Source organism: Empidonax traillii, unplaced genomic scaffold, assembly GCF_003031625.1.
Source record: "Empidonax traillii isolate 1590-97213 ecotype Southwest subspecies unplaced genomic scaffold, ASM303162v1 scaffold250:size724861, whole genome shotgun sequence".
Taxonomy (NCBI): domain Eukaryota; kingdom Metazoa; phylum Chordata; class Aves; order Passeriformes; family Tyrannidae; genus Empidonax; species Empidonax traillii.
Window position 1 is genome coordinate 474,315 of NW_020955443.1, and position 27,415 is coordinate 501,729.

A 27,415-nucleotide genomic window follows, 5' to 3' on the forward strand; every position below is an offset into this window, starting at 1 on the left:
TGTTCACACAGCAAAGGTTGCCTTAACCACTAGACATCTTCCACCCCCACCCAAACATCACTCAAAGTGAGAAGCTGTTCCTTCCACAGTGGCCAGCAAAAATGAGGTATGTGGGGAGGTGTTATAAGGGGGAAGAGGCGCATGGCTGCCAAGATGGAAATCCTGCTGCAAGTTTATGCCTCGTGCTGAATGCCTTAGGGAGAGCAAAACCATGTATGCCATTAGCTAGCACTGCATGCCTCAGCAGAAAAAAGTCTGTTCAGCGTTACAGGGACCTTGAGGGACACAGGTCTGGAATGTATTGGAAGTGAGCGGATACAATGAGCGTGTCTACAGTTTCCCCAAATTCAACAAACTGACCCACTTTGGATATCCCTTTTTGCAGACCTTCTGTGACTTGTTCTGATTTGGAACATGGAACTCATCTCCATTCTCCCTGGCACACTCTGTCTCTTTGGGATACAGAAAATTCCCGTCCATCAGCAAGTCTGAAGGTCAAGTAACAGTGGACTACACTCACTAGTTTACACAGTCAGAAGAGATGTAGTGGTTTGTACAAGTAGACATTTACAGCATAATCACTTACACACCAGCCAGGGAAGGCTCCCAGAGAAAGCCCGCAAGGAGACTGATGAAGACATGCCTGAGCCTTCCCAGTGAGCCAGTGCAGCTCACGAGAGCACAGTCCCTGCAGGACCGTTGGTAACTGGCTCTGCTCAGGGATGTGTTAGCATGGGAAAACATTGGCACAAAGTGCTCATTCTGGCATCCACATCTACTTATTCCAAAGGGACTTGGTTATCCCACAAGGCTCTGCTTTCTACCACGCAGGTACACGTGAAACACCTGCTATTTCAGAACAAAGGTGCAGGCAAGGGCTGTTTTTGTTGTAGTTATTTGCATATGCTATTAATACCACAGATTGAGTTTTACTATTCACTTAGGGCAGGGACATAATGGATTGACACTGCCTGGGTGCTGCAGGGGCTCTTCTAACTTCAAAGATTCCCCTTTACCACACTCCCATGCGGCCATAACATCAATTAAGTACCCAGATCGTTGTCCTCTATTTCAATAAATAACTTCCCAAGTCACAGGCTGCACTTCTCCAAACATAAAACACTCCCTGTGCCAATAGAAGCTGCCATGAAAGGCCAAAGAACCCTAAAGCTGAATAACATGCCAGGGAAGTGAAGTGACTTTGCAGTGACAAAATGTACATCCACTGGGAGAAGGTTATTTAGCATCCTGCGGTTCACGTTCTGTAAGTCAAATTCACTGACAGCATCAGGCATCGATTCAAAACAAAAGAATGATTTGAAATGGTAGAGAATCAATCACCTCTTGCATTCTTTTCCAATACAGCCTATACATGGTAAGGATTTTGCTTAAAGATTTGTTCTTTACTGCACCTTCTGTGACATTCTGAATTACAGCACAATAGAAAAATCAATTAAAATGACTACTGAATGGTTCTTTATCTGCCTCCAAATCATCTTCCTCCAGAAGAGATAATATTTCTACATGAATTAGCCCTACTGTTGTAAACACATTAGATCCTTTAGCCTGCAGCTTCAGAAGAAGGGTAAGCAAGCAAACTATGGGTTTTATATGAGCACAAAATAAGTTATAAATATGTAGTATTACTCTAAAATCTAATCTTTAAGAGGTCTTCCCCCCCCTCCCCCTGTGATTTCTGATCTTTGTTACAAACGACATGAACAATATTTCTTTTCTGCTGGTCACCACCCTCCACACTGAGGCAGAGACACACAATTCTTATCACTCAGTTCTCAGTCATCCCACATTCCAAACCTCTCCCTGGAAGGACAGCAGTGTATGTGGATAAATACATAACAATACATCAAAGTTTTAAAGCACAGGGAAATTACTGCACACTTGAATTTCTGGGAAGCTCAGATATAGTTTCACAGTTGACTGTTGCCTTGTATTTCTCACTTGACCACAGAGATATTACTGCTCTCATAATTGGTCTCCTGGTGTGCTGAAACCACCACTTAGCCTTGAAGATCAAAGCTGATTACTTTCTTGTTTGCTCCATCTCATACATCTACTTTCTCTTTTCTTATTCTTTGACTGCAAGTGCTCTGATATCTTTTAATCCATTTTTTATACTGTGTTTGCCATAACAGGGCTTTAGTTCATAACAACTCTGAAGCAGCTCAGATTAGAAAAGAGAAACAACTCCTGAGTTTTCAGAATGCTTGAATCCCAACCCAAACTTTGAGACTTCTTTTCTTCACTCTTACTATCTACTCCGTGAGATTTGAGCAATCTCAGCACACTTACCTAATACTCCCTTTTTCTCTGAAGTAATAAGATGAGGAATATGAAAATATTAAACAAAATATTTTGATCAAAGGCAAAAGTAAAGAAAATATGAAAGGCAATTCTACCACGAGAAAAAGCACTTCCACATACAGCAAACAATATAAAAAACCTCCTCAGATTTGGCTGAGAAGACCTTACTTAGGGCTTTCTGTCTCACACAGCCCTCAGAAACTTGTCAGATGCACTGCTGTATTAAAGCCTTTACTATCCACTGATACAGAGGAATTCATACTGAATGACAATTTGTAGGTAAGAGTTTCATGAGGCTGTAGAAAAAAACCTGAAAGAAACATGCTCAGTTCATCATCTGACTTTGTCTCTAAAACATACTATGACAAGATTTTATACTCACTTTCCAGAGACAAACATTAAAAGACTTTTCATTTTAACGATAATTTCTTTATACAGTGTTGTCTCATTTTAATTCGTAGAAAGAAGAAAGTACCTTCAAAGTCTCCATCTCTGGCTTTTGCTGCAAGTTCTGAGGATGATATACTTTCTTGACATAAAGCACAGTCTTCCAATGCTGCATTCCTTAAACCATGGTTAACTGTAAAATAATTCAAAAGTACTCATTCATACTTCCTCCAATTTTCACTTGAAAGGTTCATGTTGGAACTTCTGGGATTAGACTACAGTAGCACCTCTATGTACCTTCTTAGACTTCTTGCTTTTTCCTTTACCCTGACACAAACAGTGATTTAAAATTCTCCTCTATTGTTCTTCAGAAAGATGACAGAAATGAAACATGCTGCTATTACAGGACATGCAGTCCTCTTACTTCCAGTAGTTTAGTTGCATCCTACACTTTATTTCCCCGTTCTTAAATTGGATCTTTTTAAATGTATGAGAACAAGACGACATTCCCTAGGTGAATAACACACATCAAATCTTATATATCAAAGAGAAACTTCATCCCAAAAGTCCCTGACTTCTATTTGCTCATTTTGTTCATGCTTACTTTTGTCAATGTCTTCTTTTTTAATGCAAGAGTTTATCCACTGGAAATTATATCCAGCCAAGTACTACTGACTAATATATATTTCCCAATGATAATTCCTTACAGTTCCAGTTTCTTTATTACTCTTATTTGAATGCTCAGGAGCTCTTCTAGTCTCTTTCTAGATTCTGTCTAATCCCATTTATTTTATTTATTTATTTATTTATTCAATGAAAAAAACCCAGTCTCTTCACATCATGATATGCTGCCACCACAGAACTGCTCTGGAAGTTTCAACCACAAGTAGCAGAGGACTGTAGTGCATGTTGTGCATTATCCCCCTGCAGAGTTGGGTTGGATTGGAGGTTTTTCTACTAACTTGATCCAACTTTTAACTAAGCATGTCACATACAACCATCAATCCTTTTAAACGAAACTAAGAAAACGGAAAAGTTTTCCGTCAGGAGGAAAGGAAGTGGGGAGAAAAAAAAAAAAAAAGAGCTCTGATCACCTTCAGATGCTGATAGTTCTAATCATAACAAAGGACAAAGGTAATTGCAGTCTTGCTGGGATGACATGGCTATTTTTAGACAAGTTAGCAGACTTGCCACTTTGAAAAAGAAATAATCAAAATGGTAACAGGAAAAAACCCCTTTCACTGACTCAGATCTTGTTCTGATTTCATTATTTTAATTATGTAAAATTAAAATGTGGGTATTTTTCTATTTTGAAGCCAAATTTTCATTCTCATCCTACAGTCTGCTCTTTGGTAACACACAGGAATACACATAGGAATATGGAAACTGCAGGTGCACTCTGAAGGCTTTAACTCTTCGGTATTTGCCTTAAGACATACTCTTGTGTACCTACACTTGCAGTGATTTCAACCTGTTTACAGTCTTGTTTCTGTGACTTCTTTTAAACTTAGGTCAAATCACTGTACAGTGAGTCCTGTCAAAAAGATAACAGTATGTTAAGGGAATTCTTGTCAGATAGTTCATGGATCTCTGTTGGGCTATCAGCAGAAATTTACTATAGATCTCTTCACCTTTCTTCTGCTTCTCCTTGTCTTCTGTTTCAGGTTTGGTTGCCATAACTTCAAACAAAGTCTTTAGGATACTTCTCAGATCACTAGCGTAGTTTGTCTGCAGCTGGTCAGCAACACCTTAGGAGTTTGAGAAAATGAGGAAACCATTACTAGATTACTACATCATCCTTTAAAAAAGTACTTAAATTTGCCTGTTGCTACCAGTAGTGGCCTCATTTATTTTTAGGGGATCACTTTAGGAATAAAAACTGAACATTTAATTAAACTAATTCCCCGTAATGGCCAAGTTACATTCTGGTCTTTATGCTACCAGCAGGTCAATACATATCTTCCTTATCCCTTTGGCAGGAAATACTGAGAGACTCCCTTTGCATGTAGTTAGAACTGCTGCATCAAATTTCATTCCTTGAACACAATAGGGCATCACCATAAAATAGAAAGCACTTTGAAGTCAAACCTGAGACAGGTCCAAACTCTTCGTAGCTACAGATCTAAAATGTTTGTGTCTCTGATTCTGTAAGTTCCCATCAGGTAACATGTCCTTCTAGACCAGACTGCAGCTCAGGCCCCAAAAAACAGTGTCTTCCTGCAACTGCATCTCTAGTCCTTTCTACTGTTACTTTATGTTAACCAAAAAAAAGAAAAAAGAAAAGGAACAGTTTATAAATTCAGAACAAAAGGTGACTCTCATACCTGAGATACAGACAAAAAGGCGGTGAATAAGATCATTACTGCCATGAAATCTAGATCTGATCTTCTCTCGTGTGGCAATTTTAGCAGCCTGCAAAGCAAGCTGGATTTCTTCCTGATCGATGTCATCGGATGAACAGGAACTTGTCATTAAACTGCTGTTGGAGGAAAATAACAATGTAAAGGAAGGTAATGTAAATCTTCACTCAGTTGTTCAGGATGTTCAGCAAATCCTAAGAGATTTATGACTCAGGCAAGACTCTATGGCAAACCGGAACTAATAGCTGTAAATTCTTGTTGAAGTTAATCAGCACTCAACCAACCACCACCACATTTGACTTTCACTCTGTGACACAGCTGCAAAAAAATTTTTAAGCATAAAATCACCTGTCCGTATTTTATTGCATTTTGCCTTAGCTATGACAAAGTGCTGTGCCATTTTTCACATTATCTTCTTCTAAAAGCTCAGTCCTGAGAACATAACTCCACCAAAAATCCTGAAGGGGAATATCAACCTAAAAAATGTGAAGGTCAGTTCTGAAGTCAACTTTCAAATTTATTAATGTGGAAATTAATGTGGAAAAAACAAAAAGGAAATTCTGAATTTATGTTACCTTAAAATAGCAAGAATAGAATCTAAATATAACCTTACCAAAAAAAGTGGAAAGAAGAGTGATAAAATATAATTTACACAATACAGAGGTAAATTAGTCCCCTTACAAATGTAACAGTAGAAATTGCTGAAATGTCAAACTATTGTAAAAGAATGGCTCAACTTTAAAGAAATCAAAACGTGTCACCAAATGTCTACCCAAAACTTAAATTTTCTTTTAAAAACCATAAGCCAGCCATTCCCAAACCTTTGCACCCCAACCCCCCTCTCCATTTTCCTCTTGCAGAGAAGAAGCTTGGAAGAACCTGAGACCACAGGGAAGATTTGGTAGGAATCTTCAAATATCAGGAATTACATAAAGTATTTGTGAATCAAGATGACTTCTTTAAAAAAGAAGCACTTAGGGAAAAAGTAGCACTTTGCCCTTAAAACCCTTAAATGGGAGTAACGGGAGTAGAGCCCAGGATGGAATTACACTGAAGTCCTAAGGATTCACTGTGCTGACGAAAGGAGACATGAGCCTTCTTACTTTACTGCATTCCAATTCAGAAAGAACAGTAAACAATTTTTCTCTGCATATTGGAAAGAAATTCGTATCGCCAATTATCACAAAAAGCTGAACTATCTTACTTATAATCATACTTTTGCTGTCCAAAACTCCAGCACCCCTTCTTTGCAGACAACTACTGTGTTAAAAAAAGTTACTAACTGCATAAATAGTATGTATAACAAAAGAAGCAATTTCTAACACATTTTGAGCTTGATCTGCTTTTATCAGGTCCAGAAACATTCACCACTTTGCAGATTCCATACCTATTGCAGTATGCATGAACAATTATTTCAGGATAAGACACATTGGTAACATTTATAATTACTTAAAAAAAATTTTATAAAGTTTTGAAATTCTACCTGTAGGCTCCACATGTAATCCCTTGAAATGTACAGAGAAATTTATTAGGCCATGCAATCTTAAAAGCCCTAGGAAAAACAGAACTGAAAATAAATAAGTGCTGGAGATTAGTTATTGATAGAAATATCAATGGAAGATGTGTAGCATGAGTACCTGAACTGGCTTCCCATTCTTTCAAACACAGAGTAAAGAGCAGGCTTGCAGGAGGCTCATTTTGTTTCATGTGATCTATTGCTACTAACAAAAGAAAATCCTTGTGAAGAGATGTTATTTTTATGTTTACAGTTCCAGCAGCACCATGACTGACTGGGTTTACTAAAGGCCCTGAAAATTGAGTGAGAATTCTCTCTTTCAATTTTTCTTTGCTTTTCCGTAGGGGATATAATGTATCTATTATAACAGCAAGTATGTCAGTGTGGAAAGATCTGTGTTCAAGACAATGAAAAGGTCATGTAAGAACATGGCTTATGAAGGAGTAAACTGCAAGGTAGGGAGAGCCAGAAAGCAATTCCTGACTTGCAGTGGTGTGCAGTGAGAGGACTGCCTCTTCACACAAACACTCTCATATACAAGGCAGATTCCTTTATCTCTAACATGACCAAATAGGCTCCATTTTTTTTTTTTTAAAGAATTTTTCTTAGTGATATGCACATTTATATCATAAATTGATGGACCTCACGACAGAGCCAAATGCAGCCCGTGTAATTACAATGGTGTCGTTAAAACTCCCGATACACAAAAACCTTAGTGCAAGAGAAAGCAGGGGCTGATTCAAGGATGACTCTTCCCTCCAAATCACAGTTGAAGAAACATTTTGAAGTCAGGTGTTAAGTGGGCAGAGAGCTGTGAAGAGTGCTTTTCAAGAACATAAACTACTTGGTCCTTTCCCATTTTGCAGAAAGGAAAAAAGGGCCATTCCACAATTCTGACCAATTTTAATAATAACATTTGCCTTTTTGAGACTCCTCCAAATGGGAGGAATGCAGTTGTACCTACTGCCCCCCAAGGAATGTGGTTTGACCTCCTTCTGTGCCAGACTATTCTGTCAGATTCTGTGGTGTGTCATTAAGACCGGTCATGTCACCACAAGACTGGCTGGAACCGTTTTGTCCTCAAAATCCCTAGCACAGAGCACACACAAATTGCTTCAGCACTGTGAGAGGGATGGGGAGCATGTATGCACATTCACATTGATAACACCCGTCCATATGCACAGTTACAGGTAAAGTACAATATCCAAATACAGAAGGTTCAGAAAAAAAGATATTTTGTACTTGGGATTGCTTGTGCCACTGCAAAGACAGACATGGATGCTCCTCAGTAATTTCAAATTGGACATAAGAATTACTACGGAGTTAAAAACAATTACTCTGCCTTTATCAACACAACCAAGTGAGATTTAGACAAAAGTGATTTCAAAGAATGACTAATGACCATCTGTTCTTTACTTTAAAATATATCTTACTGTTAAAGAATGTAGCCAGAAAAATTATATTACAGAGACAGTTAGAAATACTGTAAGAACAGAAACACTGCAATTGTTTCAGATAAACAGCAAAGGAGACAAGGTTTTTTAATAACAGGGTATCCCAAACAGCAATGATTGCATCTGTACAAATAGATTTCTCAGTTTTTAAAATTGATATTACATAAAACAAACCTGAATTTTGATCTACAGAGTTCAGCTTATTTTATTTTTTTTTTTTTTTTTTTGGTTCTGTAAGGAATACCCTTCCTACAAGGAAATCCTAATCAAGTCTCACTGCAGAATACGAATAGCCATACTACTACTAGAGACAAGTCCTCATTCTCTCAACTTCTTGCTTGAAGGGAACCCTGAATTACCCAAGGAACTGAAGAGAGAAGACTAAAATATGCATGGAACTCCCCCCTTGTGAAATGTTTATCATACACACAATGCTTATCATGCATTTCTTTTTCAGACTGTAAAAACATTGCAAAGTTAACACATCTGAAGATGAACATAAAGAAATAAGATGTGATATCAAAGGTTGATTCCAAACAGTAAACCTGCTTATACCTTATAAAGGAACAGGTACCCTTTAGTAGATATAATGAATTATCTTTCTGCTTAACTTGGATAACATCTACCCAATTTAAAGTTACGCTTCCTTTTTTAATGTTAGAAGAGTTTTCAAGACTCTTCCAACACTTTCAAGATGTATCTCTAGAATGGCTGCCTGGTCTCAAGGCTTGACTGTGGAAATTTAGTCATATACGTACAAGCAAACAAAAGTCAATCATGTAATTGCACCCAATATCATCTTTCACCTGTGAAAACAATTTGATTTACAGCTTTTACACTCCAAAGGATACTTGTGAGCCAGGTTAAGTAGTAGTATGCATACACAATGGAAAACAGGACTGTGGAACAAAGTTATGACTGACATTTTCAGAAATGGTCAGGCATTTTAGGTAACCATCTGTGATACTGGAAGGCTTTGTATTTGTTGGTCACTGACATTCATCCAAGAACAGCAAAGCAGCAAAGTCTAAAACAAAACGACCAAAGTAAACTGATTCAAAATTTTTCCAAACTTCAGTATTTTACATTTGTGCTCAAAAAATAGTCAAGAGCTGTAGAAAACTGTAACCACTCATAGATGTCCCCTTCCAAGTTTGTCTAGAAATGTTTGGTTCTTTAAACCTGAAATCTGCTCTGAATAAATGTGGAACGTATGAGATCCTCTGAAAGACTTTGTCACTACTCACAAACAAACCTTCAGAGTATCTTAAGAATGTATTAAATACAGAGCAGTCACAGATACAAAGAATTGAAAAGCTCTACGTATCAAATATGTTGAATACAAAAACCGGAATGATCATGTTTTCAAATAAATTAATTTTTTTTTTTTTAAAAGTGGTTTGGTTTTGTTTCTTTGTCCTTCAAAATCTTACATCAAAAGCAATAGGTGGTCACTACTTGCAAAGCAGAAAACCCGACACACTCATTCTACTATCTACCATAGAATCAGAGAATGGTTGGAGTTGGAAAGGGACCTTAAAGGTCATCGAGCTTCAACAGAAATATATGACACAATTATGTCACCAAATTTAAAAGGAAAGTAAGACCACCCTTTAAGTCTCTGATTTCAGGCAAGGTCTTCAATTACAAATAATTTTCAGGAGTTGATTTCAGAAGATTGTCAGTGGTGCCTTTAAACAGAGAGGGCTCAAGTTTCAGCCAAACTCATCCCAACCAAGTCTAAGAGCAAAACTCTCAGAAGTTCTATGAACAATGCAAATATTTACAGAAAAGTGTTAATAACGAATTCAGTATATACCCTTATCAAATATATTATACAAATACTTGTGACATCAGGGATTCCTATTCACTGGCTCTGGAAATCGCCAGCAGGCTACACAAGCACAGGCAGAAGCAGGAGGACAACTATTTGCAACAAAACACGTAACAGCTTCCTGCTGTAGTGTGAAATCAAAGCTTGAGAATCCACTTCAGTGAATTCAAAATCTCTGTATTAAATGGTACTATTGTGATGCAGAGGATCACCCAGAGATGCATTTTGAGACTGAGCTGCTCTTCAGGACAGTTTGATATGAGCTGTAGAGTAGCAGGTGAGGCCCCTTCTACACTAGGGAAAATCCCTGAAACAAAACTTTGCAGAAGGTTTGGTGATTTCGCACATTCTTAATGCCCTACATAGAAGGACATCACAGTTATAAACCACACTGAAAGTTTTTACAAAGGGGCAGTAGACCAATTCTTTATTACAAATTAGGGTTCATTTAAAAATAGATGAGAGACTGCCTAAAAATTATCAGATAGTGCAGTTCCTTGGACTTAAATGACATCAGTTCATTTGCACTAATTGGCCTTAACAAATCTCTCATGTCCATTATTTAATGCCACGTGTTTTGAAGAACTAGAAATATATACATGTATAGACATATCAGGCACATAAATTTCCCTATATACATGAGTACATTCAGAAGATTCTAGTTCTCACACTATTTCTTGAAACACAGTATCATGAGCTCCCTGGCTTTCATTTTGGCCCACACAGAACTCAGCACAATGTCCACCTTATGCTCTGTGTGCAATATCAATAACAAACACTTTTTATCCCATCTACGGCCTTTAAGGTTCTCTCCTATTTGAATTTTTTCATACTTACGGTAAATAAGAAAAAACCTCAAACAACAAAATGCTTGCAGGCAAATCCGTGTTATTCTTTGCACAGTAAGTGGTACATTGCTGCTCCCACTTATATTTGTGTAGGCTGTAACTGGAAATCTCCCCACTAACCTGTCAACCAAGCTATGGCTCTTACTTTTCTACTTCATAAGGCTGTAGGCAACTCGGGGTTCCAATTTGCTAAAAATAACGAACAATAAACTTCAAAGGCCACGTAAAGGATCAAACATAATAGCTGGGAAAAGACAAAAGTTGCATATGTGAGGAACAACAAGAGGAAAATTACACGGCTTTGGGTAAGAGAAATGTGACTTTGAATCAGCAAGAAAAAAAATACTGCCTCCCATCCTGTTTTGTGCAGTACCTCTACTGTTTCTTTTTGGATACTATCAGAAGAAACACAAAAAACAGTAGGCTAGAACTTGTTGTTTTCTAACGTGCTAGTTTTGATATGGTTGGAAAAAAGCCTGTGAAAGTAATGGCTTCTTATGATTATTTTAAGTGAAGAGGGTGGCTACAAATCAATTTTAGAGTCATTTAAACCCAAGTCAGAACATGTCTCATTATTTGGGTAATAGCATATATTTATTTAGCTAAAGACCACGTTCTAAGGAACAACCCCAGAAGCTACATTTAAAGCAGACTAAAAAAACCTTTAACACAGAACTTGATTTCCTGACTTTTAAACCCTAATATTTTATTAAGTCAATAGAGTTTTAAAATCTAATCCCCTAGGTATTTTCTCTCTGTTTTAAGAGAAAAGGTTAAAGGGGCGATGGGGGGACGGACACAACCTCCACCAACCCACCCTTAAAGCATGTCCAAGGCTTCAGAACTTTGCCCTGAGAAACAAATAATATAACTGCATGAAAATCCCTCTAACTAGAAATCACCAAAAGAACTGGACTTGACTAGACAACAGTATTATCACATGTATTAGCAATGCCCAGCTCCATTCACAATAGGACATGTGCTAGAAGCCCCATCTGCTGTCAACCTTTTGAATTCCTCAGTAGGGGGAATTACTTTCCACATGCCGCAAGATTTGCAGAAGCCCATTCTTAGCTTCTTTTGCCCCTGTGGGCAATCTGAGGCTGGCTAATTAAAATAAGGAATTTCGCTAACAGGATTATCCGTGTGTCCTAAATGATATTTTCAGTCAGGAAAAAGTCCTGACCATTGAAGATTGCTGAATTTGAAATCAATATCAATAACTTCTGCTCCATACCCTGGCAGCTTCTGCAGCTGCCCACTCTGCTGGTAGAACATCTTGTATCTTTCCTCAGCTCTTCCAACCTCAAACTCCAGAGCGTTTCTCATTTGGACTGCAAAACCCACAGCTCTTAAAGCAACATCTTGCTAAACAGATCCACTATAAGAAACTCTACCTAGATAACTGGCTTACTCAAACTCATTACCACTCTGAACTGGGCTTTCAGATGAATGCAAAGTATTTCAAATGGAGATTAAAATAAACAACATTGCCAGTGCAGAATTTATCAACTTTTACATTGCTCTCTGCCAAACAGTTGTTTTGGTCATTCTAGATAAAACTTTTTTAAGTGCATATGAACAAATAACTTAAGCATTAGTAATCAACACAGCTGCTTTCTAACCATCAAACTTAATGTCAGACACTTGCAAGGTACCCCATTCACTGCTTTTCTTAAAATTTAAACCATAAAGGGATGAAAATTAAAGTTATTGTGAAATTCAAGAAAAACAGAACTGAAAAAACAAGACGTTAGAATACTGCTCAGGTTCTACTACGATTTTTTTCAATTCCACCATGACATTGTTTTCTAACACTTCCTTCCAATCAAACATGCATTTAAAGCTCTCAAATATTCACCCACACTGCAAGAGGATAAATAAAATGAAATTAGAGCACAGAAATATTTGAACTTCAAAAATACATCCTGAACTGGAAAAACTGAAAGTGAAAACCACCACTAGTATAATAGCACTTATGACGAAATGGGATGGAATATCAGCTCTGCTATCCAATACAGGGATAGAAACCCATCAGTCCCAGCTTTTACTCTTTATCCAGAACTCGACACAGGACAGGCAGGACCTGGATACCTGATACTAATAATTCCAAGGGCAAGGAGTAATTTCATACAGCTCTTCAGCAACATCCTCTGCGACACACAAGCCACCGTTCTGCGTGGCATTGTAACAAGTGAATGAATTTAGCATCCAGTTCCTACAGATACACTCTTGAGTTGCAACTCCTGTGTGAGGCAGAAATGGAGATGGAGAAGCAGCCTTGAAAAACATTCTCCAGTAAGAGTAACTCTGATGGATAGGGAAACTTATTAGCACAATATTTTCATATTTCTTCCATCAGTTCCCTCAAAAAAATAATACGGAACAAGCAGCAGAAGCATTAAAGCATCCTAAAGTTTAAGAGAGTCCCACAGGAATTCCGTATCCAGACGCGGGAGTCAAAGCTGAGAAAAGCTAATTAAAGTATTAGGTGGAGCCTTAAAATTTTAATTAGAAAAGAAAGCTTTCTCTTCATTTTTCACCTTCAATGCCGCTGTAAGTATGGGGAAATCCTCTTTTTTTCCTCCAATCTAATTGTGATTTTACAATGTATCTGTAGGCATTGTCAAAAACTCTGCACAAACTGCAGTTACTATAGTGATTTTAATTACACATAATCTCAATACTCCCAAACATGCTATTCAAAGAGTTTTACTGGGGAAAAAAGTGCTAATCTGTAAAATAAAATCTAATTTCTGAAAGCTAGTAATTTTGTTCTATTAGCATCACAGGGAACACCAAGTGACATTCAACAACAGATTTTTTTCACATCACTAAAATGAACATGATTATAATTGTGGCCAAATTACTAAAAATGAAAATTACAACTGAGCTATTCAGAAACAAGAACACAGACCCATTATGATCACTTTGTGTCAGTCTCCAGCCAGACAATATGCTTGATATGCCACTTGGAATATAGCCCCCAAATGGCAAATTTTAGGGTGTCTACCAATTTTACTTGAACAGTCTTATTGCCTCTGCCAGTGATGTTAGTCAGCTTAAAATATTGCCCTATTTTACTTGATTTACACAGAGAGCAGTATACTCTACATTTACTTCAACCACATCAAACATTTTAACACCTCTAAAATATGAAGCCCGTTATTTTAATGGAGAAATACTAAAAAACTTGAAATAGCTGAATTTTCACCTTCCCACTGGAACAAGCACTTGGTAACAAGTAGCTTCCACAAGGTGGCTGGGATATTCCTTGAGAAAATAAAATCTGCATCAGTTACTTGTTACTAAAGACATAGATAAGCATAAAATAAAAAATACCATGTAGAATATCCTAGAAAGGAACACTGTAGCTTAGAAAATGCTGCACCATTTGGAGACTTAATTTTTTTTTTTGTCTTGCAGGATGAAGAACAAGATAGGCATGAAACACATCAAGAAGAATCCTGGCTGTAAAAACCTAGAGACATCTGCTTCAGTCACATATGTCTCACTGACTAAAATCATAAGCAAAAGCTGACAGACCTCATCAACACTGACTTTTTTGTTTTGCTGCTACTGCTCAGCTGGTTGTTGGGGCAAGGGATTTCGAAGCAAAACAAGAAGGCTGTTTATGGCTGTATTAATAGTGTCCTCACACTGCTTGAGCAACAGAGCTGTACAATACAGCACAGACTTTTTCAGTGCCTAAGATGTACATACACAGTTTGCAGTTCAAAATCATTAGGCAGGAAGAGCATCTATAGTGGGAGTCAAGTCAGATTTGCTCAAGGTATAAACCCCTTTCTCTTCCCACAGCTCTTTTCACTGAGTTCTTTATTTCCATGATTCCAGTACAGTACATGTAAAGCCACTACTAACAGCCTTTTTCAGGTTATAAGCAGTCTCTCCAATGAAGAAAAGCTCAACAAAAAAAAAGGGGGAAAGAAAATCTACAGTAATGCACTGATCAAACCAGAAATGACAGTACTAAACACTAATGCAGAATTAATCTGCCAGTTTGCGTAGCTTCAAATACAACCTGACCAGGTCAGCAATGGTAACAGTGCAAGGCAGGAGAACTGAAGACAGAGCTGATCAGGTAGACTGACAGTTCAGTCAAAAGACATTGTTAATGTATTTGTTGTCCTTCATGCTATCATCTATAAGATCCCCAGAGTAGCTGTGACCTCTGTTAAAACCTAGGGCATTGTGCTGTAGCTTTGACACATAAGTTCTATACCATAAAATGAAAGAAATCAATTCTCCTACTATAATTTACAGTTCTGGCAAATTACCAAGTTCTTTTTCCTTCTTGCATCCTTTTTGAGGCACTGAAATAAAACCTGGCTTTGTTTCCCCTTCATCCTTTGCTGAAGAGGACCTGCGGGTCCCAGTGGACAACAGGAGTCAGCAATGAAGCTGCTGCAGCAATGAAGGTAAATCAGATGCTGGGATGCACCACAGGGGCACCACTAGCAGAGATGGGAGATGTGACCATCCCAACCTACCAAGTGCTTGTAACTGGAGTACTACTTGTGTCCAGTTCTCATCCCCACAGTTCAAGAAAAGACACAGACAGCAGAGCATCCAAAGAAGGGACATGAAGATGATGGAGAACCTATCCTACAAGAAGAGACTGAAGGAGTTAAGTATTTTATTTCCTGGAGAAGAGAAGGTTCCAAAGGACCTCACCACAGTAGAGCAGTATGTAAAGAGCAGCTATAAAGAGGATGGACTCTTCTCAAGATGCCACGTGAAGAGGACAAGTTGCATTGGGAGAGATTTCATCTTGATATAACAAAAAAATATTTTACACTAAGAAAAGTCAATCCCTGAAAAAAAATTCGCTTGGGATGTGGAAGAGTCCTCATGGCTGGAGGTTTTTACGATGCAATTGGACAAGGTGCTAGACATTCCCACCTAGGCTTACTTTCCCACAACAGGTTGGACCAGATGATCTTTTGAGGTCCCTTCCAACCTGGGATGTTTCATGATTCCATGAACTGACTGGCAAGGTACCTTCAAACATCCTCCTGCAAAACACCCTCTCTTTCTGCAGCAGGTAACTAAAACTTCAGCTCTTAAATATAAGGGATTTCATATTCTAAATACCACAATAACCTTCCCTGCCTTGTTTCACACATGTCTTTATACTAACAGGGATATACTCCAAACACACATAAAGTAAGCCATATGCTTCAGCTGTATTCAGCAAGCCAATGACTTTGGAATCTGCCCACATGTACACAAATACAGATATTCTGAAATAGCCAGATCAATATCCCACTCTAATTGCTGGCAGAATCTTGCTGTTTTGGCATAAATTTGAGTCACAATTCATTGCAGATACTTCCTTTTACAGACCATAAACAACAGGCTAAAACTTCACCACGAATTTTTGTAAATTCCTAAAACAGTAGCAAAACATACCCCGAAACACCAATATTTAAGATGCAAAGATGCATTTAAATAAATAAATAAGTAAGTAAATACGTACCTGTTGACTACGGAAGGCATCTAGTGTATCATTAAGGTTAGTTTTAAAAGTTATTATTTATATTTAAAGTTGTCATTTATTGGCTTGTCATAATCTTAAAACGAAGGAATAGGGGTTACAATCTAGTCTAGCAGGCAAATGTTTGAATACAGAATTCATTAGTATTTCTTCCTCCCTTGCACTCTTACACCAAAAACTTCAATGAGGTTTTGAAATCAGTTGATTGTAGCTACCTTGTTCTTCCGTTGTCTCCCTTATTTTTCCTCATCATTCCCAAAGCAACACTTTTCTTGCATTTTCTAGTTCAAGTCTTTCAAAGAACTTGATATGCTTAAAGAATGAACCTAAGTCCTCTCGTTCTGTTAGCAGATTAGGTTCCCTTAGGTTTCCACTCACATTAATGGCTATGTCAGGATCTTGTCCAATAATTCAAACATGCTGAAAGCTGACAAATTCCTGCAGTTTACTTTTAAAAATCACTGACTTTACTACTTCAAGCACTGAAATGGATAAGATTTCAGAGATGAATTTTATTACCAACCTGTTTACAATTGAGTAAGTTATAGTTATGCTAAGAATGGTTCTCAAAATAACACTTATAGAAAGAAACCACTAGAAAGGAAAAACTGGGTGGATTTTTTTGCCCTGGAGCTGGTATATTTCTTCCCCAGTTTGCGCTCTAGCAACCTTGAGCTAAGTTTACAAGTGTTTTTTTCAAATTACTGTGGGAACAGTCAGCAATCAAAGTATGTGGCCATAGTTCTCATTTAAGACTGGAAATCTTCAACCCAGATGCAATTCAACAAATTAATTACACATTTATCCGAGGTTTCCGCTTCCCTCCAGTGGAAACGGGGAACCTTCAGGAACTCCAAATTTAGGAGTTTGGTGCCTAAAATTAGGTGGTATGAATATGGCTCTAAAAAATTTACACAGCATTCGTTGGCTGATGATTGAAACCGTCTAAGGCAATAAATCACAGGCTGACTTGAAACAGCCTCTTTAGCTGGTCCCAAGTGGCTCCTTACAGTCCTGACAGTTTTTTCCTCCCAATAAAAACGAAAATGGCAAACAATGACCCATGGGTTGAACGGTGCTCTGGGATCCAAGGAGGGAGAATTTGCTCCCTGGTTCTCCATTTGGAAAATGGATACTGATTATTTACTGGCACAAAGGAATTGCTTATGTTTCACAGGAGGCAGGAAGGCCACATAAATATATTTCAAGAATTCCATGTTTAGCCGATTACTTTTCAGATAAAACTGAAAATGTCACATAATTTCTAATTGTTGTTAAGTGAAAACAGCAAGACATTAAGTACATTAAAATCACGTATTTCAGAAGAAAATGAAACAAAAAACAATTTAGGTGTTATTTTGGATATGAATCACGGAGACAGCAATGACAGAAAAAATCATTTTAGAGATTGTGTTTGCAAGGAATATGCTTGTTGTAGTAAACAAATAATGCAACTCTAGAGAAATGTTTAATAGTCAAATAAAACTCTTTAGGTAACACAACATAAAAGAAGAGGGAAGCCTTTTAAAAATAATGTATTCTAAAATGTAATACAAATAGATGCACTGAGTATTACTTTTGTGTGCACAAAGAGGTAGGAACATAGTACTGTGAAGCAGTTAGCTTTCTGAACTTTTTTTTTCTTCTTTTATTTCATTAAAATAAGTCATTAAAAGGAGTTTAAACTTTTTTTAAACTAAGTATTTCAAAGGGGGAAATTCCTATCATAATAGTCAAGCACGTAGCTATTTTGTTTTATTGGACCACAAACTACTGGATGTCCAGTAATATCACTCAGATGTAGAAAAACAGGCAACTTGGATCTTGTCAAACCACCCAGAGATGACACAATGCTACAGTTCAGTGGACAAGAGCACAAAGGAACATGTACAAATACTGCCTTATAAATCAAACTTTAATTTACCTAAGCATCAATAAAGCGGTAACTGCAAATCTAACATATGAAGGCAGTATAGCAAGGCCTTGAAAAGAGGTGGTGCACCTAATGAAGACTTATTCTCACTGCTCCAGTTATTCCTGAGGAGTAAATGAGGCTAATTCCACCACCCATTCAGACAATCCTGTGTGAAAGTCTTTGATGTATACAGTATTTAGAATAGGGCAGCTGTTGCATGCAGATAAATCAGGTTTTGCTTGAAGAACAGTCAAAAGGAAATCTATTTCAAAATTAAAACTGAAAACCAGGTTTTTGTTGCATCTTTCTGTCCTTATTTCAAAAACACAAAACTCCAAAAAAAATTACGCTTGAAGACAGATGCAGCCTCAAAAAAAAAGCAACTATTATTTTTAGTATTTCATCACTATTAGAAAAGCCATTTTACCTTGTCTTTTTATCCCCATACCTAGTCAAACTTAAGAACTCATAAAGTTCAAATGAAGTGCTGGGTAGAGACAAACAGATGAAAAAAGAGGGGACAAGAGGCAGTGGAGGAGGATCATCAGCTGAAGTACTGGTATTTCAAACTGTCTGTACCAGAGTAAAAACGTTACTGCATACAGTGTATGCAATACATCACATCCATATGTTACACAAACACTGAAAAAAGTGAAGAACTCTTATTTATGCTTTAGTGACATTTTTCTGCCCTAAACTTCATTCCTCTATCATTCTCATTAAGTGCTTTGAACAAAACTGAAGTTAAAACTCTCACGCAGTTTCAGCAGACAAGAACATAAACTAGTGTTCTTACCAATTTTGGCCAACAACACGGTGGAAGGTGAAGTACTAGAAAGTGGAACGTTCATTCATTTCACTACTTCATTCTACCAGGCAAAACAGAATGGGAAAAACATGTTTTCTAGAAAGTCAAGGCCTAGCTAAGAAGAGCATTTGTTACTTTTCAAGCTATGACCAGAAGTGTCTCCAAAGAAAAGCCATATGGACAACTAAAAGCGAGATCATGGACATGTGTAATTCATTCCTGTAAGCATTACAAGTTCTCCAGAAACAGTCGCCTCTCAGTTGTCACAGCACTGAAGAAAGCTGCTAGGTAAAAACAAAACCAACCAACCAACCAAACAAACAAAAAAAGGCACCTGTTGTCCAAAAGGAAGAATAGTCAGAAGTGTTGCTGTCACTTGATTAATTCAATGAAAGTTTTTAACCGAGCGTTAAGTCAATACCATCCGTCAAATCTGACTGCGAAGTGATGTTATTACCTCAGAGCGTATATGCTGGAGAGACTACATGTAGTGACAGAAACACTCTCATAGTCACTGCTGGAGATGGAGCTGAGGGGGGAATCACGTAAGCCATCCTGAGAACTGAAAAAACATACGGAAACAAAATGAACCGCTGAAGCCAACAAAGGTATAAAACAGAGCACTGTGATAAGTCATGGCTTGTCATGGATCACACAGAAATAAGAATAAACCGGCAGTTGTGGTTTTGCTCTTCAGAAAATGATACAAACCTATTCTCTTTTCTTCCCAAAAGGACAGAAAATTCGGTCAGGTCAGTAGAACACACCTTAAAAAAATCTCCAATGTAATTCATGCCGTACAGTTAAAACATTCAAGAAAGAATCAAGCATTTTACGTTTTCACTGGGGATGGGGGGAATAGCATGCCCATGCCGCTAAGTGTTGCATAACCTTATAATGAAGACATAACAAAACTCAAAGTTCATCAAGTCACCATGGGTTTCAGGCCAAGATACACTAAACCATACATTTCAAAAACTTCTGAACATCGTGCCAAGTTTGATCTACGTTCCCTTCCCACTGGAAGGAAAAAGTCTGTTAGAAAGCAGAAAGCTGACTCTCCATTGATGGAGCTGAAGATAAAACACCTATCCCCGACCCTAATTTTGCTCAGTCCCTGTAGCTGCCGTATATGTACCTCAAATTTTGTGCTTTGAGCCAACAGATAAGCAGAAAGGAACAGTCCCATGGCAAACCACTGACACTTCATTAGTGGAAATCCACTAGCTACTGAGTAAAAGGATATGAATAATTTAAATGAATGGTACAGACCTTGTCTCTGGCATCCCAAGACTAATGAAAAGCCTTTAAATAACACATCATTTTAGATCTTACATCATGTTATCAACATAAACTAGGATGAGAGGAATAAAAATAGTTTCATAGCACTACAAAACTATCTTGTAAAGACCATTTTTTTGTTTCAGTAACAATTTACTGCTCAGCTACTGGAAATTCCACAAGCTGAAAAAAATTAAATTATACTAAATAAGAGAATACGTAATCTTGAGCAGAGATATCAAAGCTGTATTGGCTCTAGGCAGTGCAGAAGATTCATTCAAGCCTGCTGAACTCAAATGTTCAGAAATCTTTGGACAATGCAAAGAGAAACCTAAGAAGCATCTCTAGTTAAAAGAGAGGTAGTTATATAGGTCAGGGTTATTTCACCTTATTTATCCTCAATTACTAGCAAATGTTTTTATGTTTTTTTGCTTTTTAGGCATATGTAAACCAGTTACATTCCAAACTCTTCTCTTCTACCAAATTTACTATTGTAGTTATTTTTTCAGCAAAAAGTCTGGAAGAATGCTTAGGAGGAATTCTTCAAAGCAGTATATGGAAGGTATGTGCTCTAATCCCACTAAGAAATAACAGGATTTGTTTGCATACCTCCCACTAATCACTCGGAAAATGTACCCCTTCATGTTTCTCATTTCTGATTGCCAATTTGAAAATAAATCCCAAGTGTACCATGCTTTAGTTGAAAGGAGAGACTTCACAACCGGAAAATAATTTTATCAGACTTGAACAAAAATCTATTTAACTTTCATTCGTTTTATGTAATTTCCCTTGCTAATTCTGCTCATTATGAAGAGATATACGCATTTAAACAAAGGCTTACTCTTTTATAGCTCATCACCTTTACCCATCCAATCTTACAATACGGTCATGCTACTAAAATGTACTTTTACTATCTGTTTTATGGCAGCTAAATGATATTAAAAAAACCATTAGCATGTAATTTCACACCATGATTGGGCAGGTGTGGTGATGTGCTCGCCCCCCTTTTCTCTTTAGGCAGGAGCCAAAAATGGCAGCCGTGATGGCTACACCCAAGCAGGGCTCTGGGGAGACAACACAGCAGTCAAGGGCCACAAATCCTTCTCAGCAGCTGAGGGGCAGTGGAGCATGCACCAAACAAAGCACAACTGGTATGCAAATATGACTATTAGTCAATCATCTTAGCTCATGAACAGTGGACAGTTCAGGGCACACTGAGCTCTCCTGCATGGCAGCAAGCTGCATGCCAGGATCTCCCCTTGAGCAGGGATGCCTCTCAAGGTTACTCCTCAAGGCTGAAAGAATCCTTATCATATCAGATACTCAGTAAGTGAACTGGGAACAAGCGTGTAGAAATGTTGAAATATTAGCTAAGTGACAAAAACACTGACTGCACATACATAATCCTTTAGACATAAACTATTGACCAAGACTGGGACTGTCTGGATCCAGCTGCACCCAGACTCCTCTCTGAGAAGTCTTCCCCAAAGGGGTGTTCTCTGAACCTCATGACTCAATGAAAGAGTCTCCCCAGCAGTTTTGTCTGACCCCCCTCTGTTCTCTATGCACTAAATACTGAAGTGTATCTTGCCATCAAATCTTGTTAAACCACTGTCACATTTACCACTGAATGTTGTTAAGTCATTGTCCAGTAGCATTTACATCTATTGTTGCTTCTGTCCTGCGAGTGAAGCCCATCACTCTTTCTGCAACACCAGGAGAAGCTCCCTTGCGATATGACATATATCGTTCCAAAAAATGTAATCTTTGAACAGCAGAACCAGGAAACAAGAACAACAAGCAAACTCAGCCCCTTCTTTTATGCTCTCTCACCTCCCCACCATTTCCAGATTTTTCCAGTGTAACAGTCCTGCCAGTTGATTTTGGGAGCAATATTTTTATCTGAATGATGTTGGGTTTGCTGTCCTGTGCTTTCTGTGAAGCTCTGCTCGATATATTTGAAATCCAGTCAAAATACCTCAGTTACCAATAGTTACTATTTAAGAACTCAAATTCAATTTTCTTAGGTTCTGGTTTTCTGTATTTTTTGTTTTAAAGAATTCAAGGTTTCCAGCTCTTACATGGAGCCCAAAGGGCTTACATTTTCCCAAAGAACTCGAAGTTGTCACATTTTTGGGGGGAGTTAAATGCTCTAGGCTAAAACAAACCAAACCAACCACCACCCTAGAGTACCACTTCTTTGTTAAGAGCGGCTATTATTTATTGTGAACATTTGTCCCAAGTCATGAAATCACTTTCTACTGTCAGGTAATTATGTGGAATGGACAGTCTGAGTAAGAAGGCAAAACAATAAATTATTACCTTAATCATAAGTAAAATTAATGAGTGACCTCTGAACATAATGGCCCACGACACTTGCATTTTCAATGATCTCAATGCTACCTTTCTGTTCATCTTCACACATATCTTCTGAACAGACAACAAGCCCTACCTCATCTCTTCTCCATACTTCTTTTCCTCTCATTTGAGTCTTCTCTGACCTCTAACCAGTTGCTATCAGCATAATTTCTCATCATCTCCACCATCTCAGCTTTTTTAAGCCTTGTCTTAACACTGTTTGCCATTCTAAATTGCTTTATAAAAGTCTTCATTTTCCACTACTCCATCCTTCACTTGGTGCACAAAATTGGCCATGCTGAGTGATCTGCTGGTATCAGGATTAGAAATCCATCTGGTCAGTCATCATTTGGCAATGTAACCTGCTCGGACACACCTGACACAAGCCACGCTCACAGACATTAGTTTGTTACGATAAATAATGTGTAGCTTGGGCAATTACAACGCTTAAATGCTTTTCTCTCTCCTGTGTATCAGCAGAGATTGAATTTTTGTACAGGAAATAGTATTTATTATTTACAGTTTTTACTTCTGGTTCATATTCAGGCTGTAACTCTTCAGATGAGAAATTCTGTGTTTATTTAGTACCAAGAAATGGGAATCCAATAAGGATAACTGTTTTATACTTTCTCAGTGTTATACTAACTAGCTTTAAAAAAAAAAACCAAAACAACAACAATACACAACCAAGTAAAAAATACTGCTGTGACATACTGCTTTTCCTCTCAGTACACACAAACTCAAGATAATTCTTTGTAGAATTTTCTACTTATTAGTGTCCACCTGAAGATTCCCTCAGCTTCTCTAAGATGCTGGTAGATCCTGAGGTGAATTGACCTGTTTTTCCCAACTCAAGACTCCCATTATCAGGTGATGATAGCTCAGCATGCATGTTCATTAGCACAATTATCAGCAAAGACACCTGCATACAGCCACATGCTGCAGCTAACAGCAGCTAACCCCTTCTTCCCATATCAGCCCCCAGGCAACCTGAACTTCACCACATCGTGGTCATTTACAATTAATGTTGTGTTAGACTGGGGTTCATAGGACTGCCTGAACTGTGTAAGGTGGCAAAATTCTGGTTTATTTGTAGGTCTTAAAATGCCTACACTGCTGTTTTTCAAATTACATTCTAACACTGGATAAAACCACTATCCATGCTCATCATAATGTAATTCCTCAGCACTTATGGAATATGGAATAAAGATTTAAGGCAACAGAGCAAAGGGACATGAGGTGATATGGCTGCCTCTTCATGGAATACTGGCAGACCAAACTAAGGAACCCTGTATTTAAAGCTGTTGTCCACTTTTTGTAACTAATGTAAGAAAGAAACCAAACTGAAAGCCACTTCTATTTTATTCTGGTTTGTGTGTTGTTGTTTTTTTTCCTACTAGAATGTGTTTCTAGTCCTTTACATTTAATTAAACCTCTGTTTGTTTCAGGGGATGGTTTCTTCATGAAAGCTATTATGAGGCACAATTACGGTCCCTGTTACTACAGTTAATTGGCACAGGTCTTCTCTGACCTGCTCACTACAGGAGGGCTAACTATAAAGCCTCATGTATCACATCAAATCCACTAAAAAAGTACCTTTTACAACTCTGTTTCACCTATTAAACTCAATGTGGAAATCTGCATGTTGAGAGCTCATCTGGTTCTCTGTTGGTTCGATTGATATACAGACCCAGTAAGAGGGGAGCTGGTATAAAACACTGACACCTTCTACTTGCACACCAAGGCTTCGTAACAGCTGTCATGGTATTGGGCAACACAAAACCTGTGATCAACACACAGGGTAAAATACTGCCACTTCTAATCTGAGATCTGTGTTGTTATAAAGAAGGGGAGGAGGGACTGGAAAAAAAAATCATTTATACTGAATCTGGATTTGGCTAGTTGCACAAAGACACAAAGCACAATACCAGACGGGAAACAAAGAATTTCAATCAGTCGCCAGGTAAATGGTTACTTAAGGGAAGCTTTGCAGTAGAAAGGCTGATGTTTGGTTCCCAATTTACTGCTATTTCTTTTTTGGTGATGAGAAATTGTCTTTTTCCTTAATAGCTAGTTAAAAGACTAATCAGTACAGGCCACCAAGCAGTCATATTTTTGTTTACATAAACGTGCACAGCTGTCCATTATTTTTCATGGAAAAGGCAACTTTTTAATGTAAAAACCTATACAATTTTCTTAAGTCTTACTGTGCTGGGACTATTAAAGAAAAGCATGAATTTAAGACATTTAATCAAGTTATTTTACATTGAAATACTGATTAATCTAGTTTTGATAAAGGAGTATTTGTGGAATCATATACTAGAAACTAAGAGACAAGAAAAGTAATTCTTGTGAATTTGTTTTTTTTTAACGAACGCTAGCCATCCCCAAAATACAAATGGCTCTTTTCCCTGCATTTATAAAGGTGGAATAACTTATCTTAAAGTTGCTGTACTGAAAAATATGCAAATATCCCAGGTTGCCGAGGACTGAAAAAAGAAATACAGGCCAAAAAAAAATCAAAATTAGAAACAACAGGTGTTCATCTTTTTACATAGTTATTCTAATGTGCTAAGGAAATAAAATTTTAAACATATTACAATATATACTATTGTAATATATAAATATTGTACAATATATGCAATTTAAAGATTGCAGAATTGCAAGGTTAAGAAATGAGACAACCTGAACACCAAGCTAGAGAAGAATAAATTATTCACCTTATTATAGAATGGCAATACCGATCAGTAAATAGCAAAACATGCTTTTCCGAGGATGCCTCATTCCTCCTCCTTACCCTGCAAAAGCATATGGCAAAATATTCTGGTTTTTAAGCCCCCACAAGTAAATGCAAACAGCGCCAGCATCTAACAGCCGATGGACACAGCTAGAGCTTGCAGCAAGTGTGAAGATGAGAAATTCTCCTCACTACCAATTTCAGCTCCTTTTGCCAATTTTCAGGTGCACTGTCAAAGGCTTCATCAAAAGTACATTCAAACAGATCAAGGAGAACAGAAAAAAAAAAAAAAAGTAAAATTTAAGGTAGACACAACAGACCCGCAGCAGAAACGAGAGGAACTACGCTTAATAATCCGGGTTTTTTTATATCAGAACTGTTTTGAGGTCAGCAAGTAGATTAGCAAACATGCAGCAGAACCAGGTATTTAAGACTAAAACATGAGAACACCACCATGGTGTGACAATATGACACAAGTTGCTAAACTCCATAAAACATTAGCAGGTTGACGAGGACTCTTCAACTCTGGAAAGAACAGAAAGCCTACTATTTATAAAACACCAAAAAACAAAAATCTTCACTCCCTATAATTTCTTTTTCATTGAGAAAAAGCAGGCCGAATACTACGACAGAATGGGCATTTAAACAAAAAATCTGTAAAGTTTGCTTCCAGTTGAAAAACAAGAAACACTAGATACAGATTTAAAGCTTGGGTTTTGTGTTAACTTTTGTCCTTTTTTACCTCAAAACACCAAATGGTGCTTTGTCATAGTTTTATCATCTTCTGTTCTATTCTTACACGACTTTCCCCCTTTAACAGTTCGTTTTGCTACACGACAGCCTTTATTTCTCACATTGTCCCTTCAGCAGATCACAAACTAACTCCATCTTTGTTAGTGCTTTTCTCATATTTGCATCTCATTAACAGTGCTGCCCAAGACTCCTGTGCTGTTGGTGTTTGGTATCTTTTAAATACTTACAAAAAAATTAACAGGGAAAGACAACGTCAGCTGCGACTTAAAAACCAAGTAGTGAAGACATGTCAATACCCAATGATGGCCTTCTATGATGGAGCGACTACTCCTTGTCGGTGGACAAGTGATGGGCTACAGATGTAATTTATCTGGACTTCTGTAAAGCCTTTGACATGGTCCCCCACAGCATCCTTCTCTCTAAATTGGAGAGAGATGCACTAAATGTTACTGTTAGATGGATAAGACATTGGCTGGACAGTCAAATCCAGTGGTCAGTGGCTCAGAGTCCTGATGGACATCAGTGACAAGTGATGTCCCTCAGGGGTCCGTCCCAGTGTTATTTAATGTCTTCATTAATGACAAAGGGACCAAGTGCACCCTCAGCATATTCGCCGATGAGTGGTGCAGTTGACACTCCTGGAGGATGGAATGCCATCCAGAGGGACCTGACAAGCTCAAGAAATGGCCCATGGGGAACCTCACGAGGTTTAACAAAGCCAAGTGCAAGGTGCTGCAGCTGGGTCGGGGCAACCCTCGGTATCAGTCCAGGCTGGACAAACAGATTGAGAGCAGCCCTGCTGAGAAGGACTTGGGGGTCCTGGTGGACGAGAGGCTGGATGTGACTCGGCCATGTTCTCTCACAGCTCTGAAAGCCAAACATATCCTGGGCTGTACCAAAAGCAGTGTGGTCAGCAGAGCGGGGGAAGGGATTCTGCCCCTCTACTCCACTCTGCTGAGTCCCCACCTGGAGCCCTGCATCCAGCTCTGCGGTCCCCAGGACAGGAAGGACATTAATCTGCTCAAGCAGGTGACTCACAGAGGTGAGTCACCAAGATGACCAGAGGGATGGGACACCTCTCCTGTGAGGACAGGCTGGGAGAACCGGCATTGTTCACCCCAGAGAACAATTAGGGAGACCTAATTGTGGACTTTCAGTACCTGAAGGGAGCCCCACAAGAAACATGGAGCGGGACATTTTACAAGGGCCTGGAGCACCAGGACAAGGGGGAATGCCTTCAAACTGAGAGTAGGTTTTGATTAGATGTTAGGAAGAAATTCTTTACTGTGAGGTGGTGAGGCACTCACCCCAGAGAAGTTGTGGA

The 27,415-nt window shown here is 38.2% G+C and overlaps 1 protein-coding gene across 4 annotated transcripts in view; it reads right to left on the minus strand.

Moving 5' to 3' along the window:
- Positions 1 to 27,415, minus strand: part of ZFYVE28 (zinc finger FYVE-type containing 28) — a 150,520-nt gene that overhangs the window by 11,806 nt on the left and 111,299 nt on the right. The window contains exons 9-12 of one of the 4 annotated variants that reach the window (XM_027889062.1): positions 19,420 to 19,524; positions 5,034 to 5,185; positions 4,341 to 4,457; positions 2,798 to 2,902 (exon numbers count right to left, since the gene is read on the minus strand). In XM_027889062.1, the coding sequence (XP_027744863.1) occupies positions 2,798 to 2,902; positions 4,341 to 4,457; positions 5,034 to 5,185; positions 19,420 to 19,524 (479 nt within the window). Of the gene's footprint in view, positions 1 to 2,797; positions 2,903 to 4,340; positions 4,458 to 5,033; positions 5,189 to 19,419; positions 19,525 to 27,415 lie in introns of all 4 variants that reach the window. The other 3 variants (XM_027889061.1, XM_027889064.1, XM_027889063.1) reach the window with 3 other exon arrangements.